Genomic DNA, 11,120 nt, shown 5'->3' with positions numbered 1-11,120 from the left:
GACGAGGCCAGATTGCCAGGCCCTGCAACCCTTGTGGCAGTCTGGGTCCTCCTTGTGTCCCCCAAGACTTTGGGCCACTGCAAAGGACGCCTTCCTGGAACACTTTGGTGCAAAGGAGTTTAGTTCGGTAGGCAGGAGAAAAGGGGGCCGTGCTTTTCATTTCAAGCCTTTTTTAAACTTTTATTATTATTATTATTATTAAAGATTTTATTTATTTATTTGACAGAGAGAGACACAGCGAGAGAGGGAACACAAGCAGGGGGAGTGGGAGCGGGAGAAGCAGGCTTCCCGCAGAGCAGGATGGGCTCCATCCCAAGACCCTGGGACCATGACCTGAGCTGAGGGCAGACTTAAGGACTGAGCCACCCAGGCGCCCCTATTTTTATTATTTTTTAAAAATTTTATTTATTTATTTGACAGAGAGAGAGAGCAAAAGGAGGGGAAGCTGCAGAGAGAGAGAGGGAGAAGCAGGCTCCCCACTGAGCGGCTCCACCCCAGGACCCGAGCTGAAGGCAGACGCTTCACGGACTGAGCCCCTCAGGTGCCTCTTTTTTAAACTTTTATGTGCATTTATTTAATGCTGAATTTAATCCCGACCCATAAGCTTTTGTTTTTTCTGGAATACCTCTTTCTTCGTGCAACCTCCTCTCTGGTTTAGGAACACTCCGCTTTTTTTCAGTAAGGCGGCCTTTTCTGTCCCGGACGCGCCCATGGGGCGGCGGCTCGCAGGGCGGGCTCCAGGACGGGACGGCTTTCCCCGCGGCGCACAGAGGACCCGGAGCTCCAGGGGCGGGCGGGCTCCGCCTCCTTCCTTCCACCTCCTGAGGGCGTTGCTGCGCAGGGCGGGGCTAGGGGCGGGGCGGGACCCGCCTCCTCTACGCCCGCTCCCGACGGCACGGCAGGGCGGGGCTCGCGGGGCGGGCCTGCCGGGGCGGGGCCGGGGCGCGGGGCGGGGCCTCAGGGAGCCGGGCAGTCCGCGCACTCTGCAGGAGCTGTAGCTGCGGCAGTCCGCTCCTTCGAGGTCTCACCGCTTCCTCAGCAGAGACCCGGGCTCGGCCGCCATGTCCGCCGCGGACGAGGTTGACGGACTGGGCGTGGCCCGGCCGCACTATGGCTGTGAGTGCGGGGGCTCTGCGGCACTGGGGCTTCGGGGCCGGGCTCTCTGCCTCCGGGGAGCCGGTTTCCCGGGGGCTCGGGCCGGCGGGAGGGTGCGGCAGGGCGGCTGAGGGCCGCGCGGACCCGGAAGAGCCGGCCGGGCCGGGCGGCGGGAGGGAGGGGTGGCGGGCGGCGAGGCGCCCAGCCGGGTCTCCGAGGCGGTGGCGAGGACGCAGGCGGCCTCCTCGCCTGGGCCGGGGCGCCACGACCCGAGGGCCCCACCCAGCGCCTCCTGCCTTCTGGAGCCGCCGAGATTTCGGGGGGGTACGGTTTCGGGTGAGGTGGCAGGAGGCCGGGGCAGGGCGTGTCCCGGAGGCCCGGGCTCCGCTCGCGCTTCTCGGGGGAGGCGCTGCCCCGACTGCCTCCTGCGAGCTGGACCCGGGGTGCGGACCTCCCCGGCCCCAGGCCAGCGGAGAGGGGCGGCCCCGGGCGGGCCACTTCACCTTTCTCGGGCTTAGTTCCCTCGTCAGAATTTCAAAAATTAAAACAAGAAAAAAAAAAAAGCAAACGTATGACTTCCTCATTTTTCTGAACTTCGTTTTCTGTAGCTGTCCATGGGACGTCATTGAACTGCAGGTGGCCGAAGGAGAGTCCTTTGGAATCCTAAGATTTCGTTTTTAGTTTATATTCTGGGAATAATGGCCCTTTTTTAGGATTATTTCACTCAACAGTTATGTCTGCGGTACTGTGTCGCTTTGTGAAATTAAAGATGAGTAAGACCAGGCCCTGCCTTCCCAGAACGTTTTAATCAGAGAGGGACAGGTGTACACCCTAATGATAGTAAGGTGTAATAAAGATAAAAAGTGCTGAACCAGCCGGGCAAAAGCAGTAGGGTGGGTGCGGAGGAGGGGCTTGGGTGAAGGCAGTGAGAACACAGGTAGCCACATTTCAACAGCCTTGAAGGATGTAAAGCTGGACAGGGCAGGGTGGGATCAGAGAGGAAACTTGAGGAAAGAGCATGAATTAAGGTCTTGAAGGGTAGAAGGGCACAGTGGTGGGAGGAGGAGGGGCAGGGAGAGGGAGAAGAGTTTCCAAAATGGTTGGGGCCAAATTGGGAAAGGCCTTGAGTGCCATCCCAAGAAATTTGGAGTTCATGCCATACCCTGGGTGCCCATGAAGGAGGCAGATTGAGACGGACTGCCTGGGTTTGAATCCGGATCCAAGCGCTTATTAGCGGTGGAGCTAAGATCACCCAGCCTGTTTCCTCATCTGTAAAACGGGAGTGATAATCACAGCAGGATTGTTGTGGGCTTCAGTGAGAGGATGCATGTAAAATGCTTCGCACAATTACTGCCACTTAGTTCTCAATGACTGCTGGCTTTGGTTATTAATAAAAAAGGGAAAACAACATGATCAGCTCTGTATTAGAGAGAGTCTGGCAGATAGAACAAATTTGGGCCAAAATCTCAACTCAGTATTTTTCAAGTTACAATAGAATTTATTGTTTATGTTGTAAATAATGTTTATATTATCGTACTTTTAAAAGAGGTAAGATGAATGTAGTTGAAACCCTATAGTTCCTGTTTTAGGAGAGTCATTCTAGTACATCTGGCTGTCCACAGGTCCACAGGTTACCCTGCCTTTCTAGGTGATTAACAGGAGTTTGATGCTGTGGCATTCTTTTGTCACTCAGAAAGGTTATGGATTCTTGTGTTTACATTCTTTCTTTCATGTTTTAGCTGTCCTGGATAATGAGAGACTCACTGCAGAGGAGATGGATGAGAGGAGACGTCAGAATGTGGCTTATGAGTACCTTTGTCATTTGGAAGAAGCAAAGAGGTAAAGATTGGCCGGCTGGAGAGAAGGGAGCTGTTACGGTGTGAACACAGATAAAGATCTCTTTGAATGTGTTGTAGGTGTGGAGGTAGGAGGCTGGTACTTTGAAGGAATAAGTATGGGTAGGGTATTTACTCATGGGAGCAAGTAGCCTTGATGGCAGTTTATTGTGAAACTCTCTGATGGGCACTTACGTATTCTGAAAAATGTCCAGATTTGTGTTGTTTATTTTTGTGCTTATGATGCATGTTTTGGGCACTACCAGCTATAGGGGAGAAATAGCAGTTTTGGTTTGCAAACTTTTTTTTTTTTTTTTTAACATAGGCTCCACTCCCAACATGGGGCTCAAACTCAGCACCCTGAGATCAAAAGTCACATGCTTTATAACTGAACCAGCCAGATGCCCCAGAAATAGCATGTTTGAAGTTCTTGGCCTTAATGTTTCACTGGTTCTTCACTGGTTTTGATTTATATATGAATTGGATTCATTTTCTGCTTGGTAGTGCCCTGGGAATAGGCCCATCCATTTGGCAGCGTTCAAAGTTTACCAAAGTCAGCATCCTCTGCATTCTTCATGAAGTGAACGTATAAGGGCAGTTTTCCTTTTTTCAGATGCTCCAAGACCTTGTGGTCTTATTCTCAGAGTGTCAATTTGCTATCAGGGGTTCATTTCTTTTCTTTTGTTGCTTGTGTTCCTTTACAAGGTCCCCGGGCAGATAGATGTAATTACAGATCATGTTTCCTATATGTGAGCTTTGGTGGAAAAGGCCAGCACAGGATAATGAAACGTATTTGTGATCAAAGTCTAATGAAAATCAGGGATGTTTCAAATGGTGCTAAAAAACAGGAGTATTTTTGTTTTAGTTTGGTTAATTCTGAAAATCTTAAAACATTATAGGAAAGTCCAGAGAACAGTACAACAAACATCCTGTATTCCTGAAGTTACAAGTGTTAGCCCTTTTCCTTTTCCTCTCAAAAGACAAAGTTGGAGTCCCTTTTGTGCCCCTCCCTGGTCCCATTTTCCTTTTTCTGTCCCTGGTGTTACCTCTAACATGCTTTAGAAAGTTTTTTTTTTTTTAAAGATTTTATTTATTTATTTGACAGAGAGCGAGAGAGCACAAGTAGGGGAAGCAGCAGAGGGAGAGGGAGAAGGAGAAGCAGGCTCCCTACTGAGCTCGAGCGGTGGGGAGGGGCAGAGGGAGAGGGAGTAGCAAACTCCCCGCTGAGCAGGGAGCCCGATGGAGGGCTCGATTCCAGGACCCTGGGATCATGACCTGAGCCAAAGGCAGACGCTTAAGGACTGAGCCACCCAGCGCTCCTAACATGCTTTAGGTGTTTTGAATCCAGGCTTCTTTTTTGAGCTTTAAAGCTTTTCCTTTAGACTGTGGGGGAGGGGATTAGTGGTGATTTAGGTGGGGCGAATGATAATGACACTTGTTTCTATAAACAGAAGGTTAGACAGCAGGAAGTGAATATGTAATTAGAAAAGGGGGATGTTTCTCATACAAAGTTTGTAAGGGCCCCGTGGGGGGGAGAATATTGGGTCCTCTGTTACTTAAAACCGTGGACTAGCTCTAGTTTTTGGAAGGTCAAAGAATCTGAAAGCTGCAGCTGGTATCTGAGAGACCATCTTGTGCTCTGTGAAGCCTTAGGTGTCTCTGTTGAGGTGACCTGGGAACGAGAGGGAAGAACCCCAACTCCCTTCTCCATCTGAAGCAGTTCCTCTTTTGTTTTAATCTTGGGTTTCCACAGTAAAATTCCCTTTTAACAGAGGGTGTCTTGGCTGCCATTCCCTTGCTACCACTAATGTGGTTCAACTACTCCTCTGCTTTAACTGTTTCATTTCAGGGGCACCTGGGTGGCTCAGTAGGTTGAGCGGCTGCCTTCGGCTGGGGTCATGATCCCAGGGTCCTCAGATTGAGTCCCGTGTTGGGCGGGGAGTCTGCTGCTCCCCTGCTTGCCCTTCCCCTGCTTGTGCTTGCTCTCTCTCTCTCTTGCTCTCTCTGTGTCAAATAAAGTAATAAAATCTTTAACTAACTAAATAGATGTTTGTTTTCAGCGAGGACACCAGAGCCTGAGTTTGCATTGGTCTTCTTGACTGAGCAATAGTTTTTTGTTTTAAATCAATTCAGGGGCACCTGGGTGGCTCAGTCAGTTAAGTGTCTGCCTTCAGCTCAGGTCACGATCCCAGAGTCCTGGGATTGAGCCTCGCCTCGGGCTCCCTGCTCAGCTGGGCGTCTGCTTCTCCCTCTCCCTCTGCCCCACCCCACTGCTCGTGCTCTCTCTCTCTCAAAAAAAAAAAAAGTCAATTCATACTGTGGTTCTTAACCAAGTGTGTACGTTAGATCACCTGGGAAACTTAAAAATACAGATATTTGGGCCTTACCACAGAGATTCTGGTTCAGTGGATTTGGGCTGGAAGATCCAGACACCTGTATGTTTTAAATGCTTCTAGTGGTTCTGATGGGCTCCCATAGTTGAGAAGCAAGATTTAAAAGGCTTTTAGAACTCAGCCTCACACTGGGTTATGATAGCCTGATGAGAATGGTGCTTTCTGTCAGTCACATTTCCTTCTCCGAGTGCTGTAGTAGCAAGGTACATTTCCATCTACTCTGGGGTACATTCTTTTCTGTCAGATGTTTTTCCCAGGATAGAAAAGTAGCCTATTTCCTTCAACATTCATGGTCACCTGGGGGATTTTTTAGTTGGACGATTTTGCAAACTTAGGAAGTGACCAAGGCAGTGAGACATTTGTGATAGTCTTTATTTTTTATGCTTTGGGTTGTAAGGAAGGGTATAATAATGGCATATTTCCCTCTTGGCCTGGCGTTGTGGAAATGTGCCTGGCTTTTTTTATGGAGGCAATCACAGGATGTGGTGGTGGTGGTGGTTGTTTAAAGCTTTGATTAGAAAATCAACTTTGGAAGCGTGTATTTAGATTTTACTACCAGAGAGGGCTAGGAAGAAGCCTGGGGATGTCCTGCAGAGAAAAGAAGACTGGGATCCCTATTAGCCATCTGAAGTGGCAGCTGCCACCCCCAAAAAGTGTCTGAGGTAAACCACAGACAAATCACCTGCCCTTCCGTATTAGCTGGGCCTTCGGCTCCCGTTGGGTGCTGCTAGGGCCCCACTTTCCCCTTTAGCGAGAGCCCAGTTTGCCTTTTTGGATTGGCCCCGTCCTGTTTCCCTCACAACCTCCACGCCTCCCAAGTTGGAGGAGCCCCAGGGTCTGGAATTTACACCCCTTCCAAGTCCAGGAAGAAAGATCAGAGAGAGCCAAGGGAAAAAAGTTGCCCCTCTTTAGTTCTGTTTATAATACTGATGCTCCTCCCACTAAAAGCTCCCCCTTCGAGTACAGTGGCTGCATTGTGTATCCTAGGGCACTCCGTTTTCTCCCATACCTGAAATAGAGCTCTTTCGTGAGAAGAGAGGAGATTGTGTAGAGAGCATGAACATGAGTGCGTGGAGAGAGTGAGTGTAAGGGTGTTTGTAGAGAAATGACAGTTTTGTGTGGGTGTGGGTTTGTGTTTCCCTGAAAGGTTAAGTGCGAAAATTTAGGAGTGGTTCCGTAAAAGTGTGCACTGGGTGTGGTTGGGAAAAAGAGAATATAGAGATTCTGCTTTTTCCTCTTTTTTGGAGAGTAGCTTTAATATTGAAATTAATAAAATAGCATAAAACATCATCTGAGGATTCGGGGCTTCTTGCTAAGGGCTGCGGAGCAGACCAAGGACTTTAAATGTGGGTTTATTTTTTATCTTTTTGCCTGTTCTGATTGTGCTTTACATTTGTTTTGGCTAAGGAGCAGTTGTATGGTAGAGGTGTGTAACATTTTCACTTAGTCGAGAGAGGTGAAATTTAAATATATGAGGTACGGTAGGGGCTCGAGTCTTAGTCAGGAGGAAGTATTGGAAGGGAAAGGTCAGAATGTCCACGTGAGCAGGCCCAAGAAGAGAACACATCAGGCCGGGCAGAACAGGCAGTGTGCAGGTGTGGAGAACGTCTGAGCGGAGCCAGGAGAAAATTCAGTTAGGTTAAAGGTCACAGTAAGAAGGGTAACCCCAGCAGTCTTTGACGAGGAAGCATGTGTTCTTTCAGAGGCTTGCTGTCATGGGGCACCTTCCTCTTGCTGTGTCCATATCCCACCTGAAGGGGCAGGGTGCCCCTGCCCCCTTATAGGAGGAGAGGAAGGGCTCTGGCTGGTTGGAGACTGTCAGAGACGACATGGTGTTAACAAGAGCACAGCACTAGACAGAGACACTCCTTCTTCTGTAATTTGGGGGAATTGAGAAAGTATCTTGGAAAGAAATCTGTTCTTGAGAACAGATTCTCTTTTGTGCATATGTCTTTGTTGTTGGCATTGAACAGGATGGGCTCTTTAGATCTCTTCTCTTCCTGGGATCAGAATTCCAGTAACATCCGGATATATCCAGGCTGGCACACTGTGATCATGAAAACAAGTTAAAGACATTTAATTAGGCAAGAAACTAAAAAATGGATAGGTGAGGTGGCTCGGAAGAACAGCTTGCCCACTAGCTTCTAGAATTCTCAAATGGAGGAATATCACTTCATTTTTAGGAGGTTGACCCATGCTCTCCTTTTACAGATGAGAAAACTAATTTAATTGCCTCATGAGACCCTGTGTGAGTAAGGAGGCCACATAAATGTAGCTACTTAATGGCACGTTTGATTGCAAGCTGGGTACATTCATGTATTCATAATTACTAAATTGAAGTATGGCGTAGTATTTAGTCTTAACTCTTTTTTAAAGATGTTATTTATTTGTTAGAGAGAGAGAGAGAGAGAAGTGGGCACAGAGCAGGGGGAGTGGCAGGCAGCGGGAGAGGGAGAAGCAGACTCCCGGCTGAGCAGGGAGTCCGATGATGCGGGGCTCGATCCCAGGACCCCGGGATCATGACCTGAGCTGAACTGACTGACCCATCCATGCACCCCTATTCTTAACTCTTAAAATGATGACACAGATGGAAAACCTCTATTCTCTTTTATGAAACTTACCTTGGTGCACCTGCCGTGGGTAGACTCACTGGTAAGAAGTTGGTTGCATTTAAAGTGTATTTGTTAAAGTTGTTCAAACTAAGAGTGTTTTTGCACACGGTAACAATGTTACAAATGGGAGGATTAGCTCCTAGTGTGGCCAGAAAAATGTTTTACTGCTGTTTACCCTGTAGTATAGCTGAGACACTTCGCAAAAGTTACAATTAAAAAATGTGGAGAGTAGGGACGTCTGGTGGCTCAGTCAGTTAAGTGTCTGCTTTTGGCTCAGGTCATGATCCCAGGGTCCTGGGATCGAGCCCCGCATTGGGCTCCCTGCTTGGTGGGGAGCCTGCTTCTCCCTCTGCCTGCCGCTCCCCCTGCTTGTGCGCGCTTTTTCTCTCTCACTCTGACAAATAAAATGTTTTTAAAAAAATGTGGAGAGTAATCTGTATAGATTGGGCAGTCAGCTGTCGTTAGTGCTGAGTACTGAGCAAAGTCCTATGACTATGGTCTCATAATACTTACATGCAAGATATTTTAAAAGTCTGAACAAAATGTTTTTAAAATCTTGACCGTTGAGATACGTGAAGTGAAAAGAATGAGGACTTTCAGTTTTGGCAGGTGTGAGTTCTGATTCTGGTTTTGCAAGTTGTTTAACCTGAGGGAGTGAGCCTAAATTTGTACTTTGCAGAATGGAGATACCCTGCGTCTTACGGAGGTGCTGCGAGGGTTATGTGCCTGGCCTAGTGTCTGAGATATGGTAGGCACTCAGTAGATGTATTGTTTATCCTGGTCCCTGGGGCAAAAGCAGATTTAATACGAAGATGATGAGGCATTAATAAACGTTTCTGGAGAATTATCTGGGCACTTTCAAGGTCCTAAAGGTTGGTAGCCCTAGTTTTTCACTTCATACTTAAGCTTTTGTTTGGAAGGAAACGCCGGAAATAGAGGATACCGCTAGGGAGTGGAGTGGGCGTGGAGGGTGTGAGAAGACTTTTCCTTTTTATTTCAGTACGCTTTGGTATATTTAAAATGCTTTTTACAATGATCATGGATTTTATAATAAAAAAGGAAGGGCTTAAGTAAAAGGAAGAACCATCTACATAATTTTTAGATAGTTGCATTCACAAAGTTAGATTTTTAAATTGCTATATTATTGTCTTAATTACTATTTTCAGTGGTTATATAACATCCATGATTTATTTAGGCTAATTCCAGTTTAAAATCGTATTGCTTTGATTGCTGGACAGTTTAAACATTTTCCCCATGTACTTGTTTATCAGTTTTATTATGCAAATTGTTGATGATGTTTGTCTGATAGGGTCATGAGCTGTCTTGTAATACGGATGTCACAGCCTTCTGTTGTATTTACTGCCAACATTTTCTCTTGATTTTTCCATTTGATTTGTTTTTTCACTCTACAGAAGTTTATTTTAATTTTTTTGAAGATTTTATTTTTAGGTAATCTCTACGTGGGGCTCCAACCTACAACCCCTGGCTGACTGAGCCAGCCAGGTGCCCCTGTACAGAAGTTTTAAATTTTATGCAGTTTAGGTGTTAAATCTTTCTCTTTGTAATTTGTTCTATCAATTCAAAGCTTAGATAGTTTAATTTCTCTAAAACCTTGCTAAAATGTGAAGTTTTTTGTTTTTTTTTTAAAGATTTTATTTATTTATTTGACAGAGAGAGACACAGCAAGAGAGGGAACACAAGCGGGGGAGCGGGAGAGGGAGAAGCAGGCTTCCCGCGGAGCAGGGAGCCCGATGTGGGGCTCAATCCCAGGACCCTGGGATCATGACCTGAGCCGAAGGCAGACGAAGGCAGACGCTTAACGACTGAGCCACCCAGGCGCCCCTAAAATGTGAATTTTATATTGTTGACTTTTCTTTGATTTAATGGTTTAATTTTTCTTAGAAATCTAGGTCTTTAAATCTCTTGGTGTTTCTAAATTACTCCGTCATTTAAAAGCAATCTTGGGGCGCCTGGGTGGCTTAAGCCTCTGCCTTTGGCTCAGGTCATGATCTCCTGGGATTGAGCCCCGCCCCCTCCTTGGGCTCCCTACTCAGCGGGGAGTCTGCTTCTCCCTCTCTCTCTGCCCCCTGCCCCCACCTCATAAAAACAAAAAACAAAACAAAAACCCCACAATCTTTTTACTAGCTATTAGCAATTGATATCTACTTTGTCAAATATTAAATTATGTATAGTTCTGTTTCTAGACTCTATTCTTTTATGGCAAAATTAATTTTCCTTTTTGTTTTTTTTTAAGATTTTATTTATTTTGTGGGGAGTGGGATAGAGGGAGAGAGAGAGAATCCCAAGCAGACTTCCCCCTGAGCACAGAGCCTGCCCTGGGGCTCAATCCCACTACCGGAGCAGAAACCAAAAGTCTGAGGCTCAACCCACCGAACCACCTGGGTGTGCCTATATTTCTTTTTTCTTGAGAAAATGTGTAGGACTTCATTTTCTTGTACTTACTGAGAAACATCTAAATGAAGCTAACTTGATTTTAGCTCCGTGACAAGTAACTTGTTTTTTTTTTTTTTTTTTTTTTTACAATTTTTCATGATTTGAAACTTGCAAAAAATTCTTGTTTCTCAAAGTTTCCTCGAGTTACGTATTAGAGTCGATGTTGGCTTAGTAATTTGCCTGTAATGTGGAGACTCTTGATTTACGTTATCTTTTTTTGTTTTAGCTCTAGGAAGTTGTTAAACCTTTAATAATTGGTTCTGATTTATTAGTTCTGTCTTGGGGTACCTGTTGGTAGGTTAGATCTATATAGTTTGTTTTATGGCTCTTCTTCATTTTGTCTGTTTATGTTAAATCAGCATTCTAGATAGGCGTCTCACATCTATGTTCTGATTTACTAATTTGATTTTCTAATGTCTTGATTTTTTTCCTGGTTCTGTTAATGATAGTTGCTTTGTCCTATTGCAGTTTTCATTTTGGACTGTTAACTCTTTTTCCCTCTCTGTTCTTGTTAATAGATGAAATGGTCTCTAATTAGTTCATGAAGAATATAGTGTGACACATACAGCATTCTTTTCACGGGGAAAAAAGGAGCTTGCAGCCAAGAGTTGGGTTAAATACTTTACCAGTTCCCCTTATTTTCAGTAAGTCTTGGAGTGGGTGTGACCACAGGAAACTAGTGTTAACTGGCCAGCTAAGTGTATGGATTGTCCACCAGTCAAGGTTGGGAA

At 46.1% G+C, this 11,120-nt stretch overlaps 1 protein-coding gene across 1 annotated transcript in view; it reads left to right on the top strand.

Moving 5' to 3' along the window:
• Positions 1–987: 987 nt before the first annotated feature.
• Positions 988–11,120, top strand: part of IQGAP1 (IQ motif containing GTPase activating protein 1) — a 103,102-nt gene continuing 92,969 nt past the window's right edge. The window contains exons 1-2 of the mRNA XM_021680679.1: positions 988–1,116; positions 2,835–2,934. Coding sequence (XP_021536354.1) covers positions 1,062–1,116; positions 2,835–2,934 — 155 coding nt within the window. The 5' untranslated portion in view covers positions 988–1,061. The remainder of the gene's footprint in view (positions 1,117–2,834; positions 2,935–11,120) is intronic.

Source organism: Neomonachus schauinslandi, chromosome 9, assembly GCF_002201575.2.
Source record: "Neomonachus schauinslandi chromosome 9, ASM220157v2, whole genome shotgun sequence".
NCBI classification, from domain to species: domain Eukaryota; kingdom Metazoa; phylum Chordata; class Mammalia; order Carnivora; family Phocidae; genus Neomonachus; species Neomonachus schauinslandi.
This window is presented reverse-complemented; position numbering and strand designations above follow the sequence as displayed.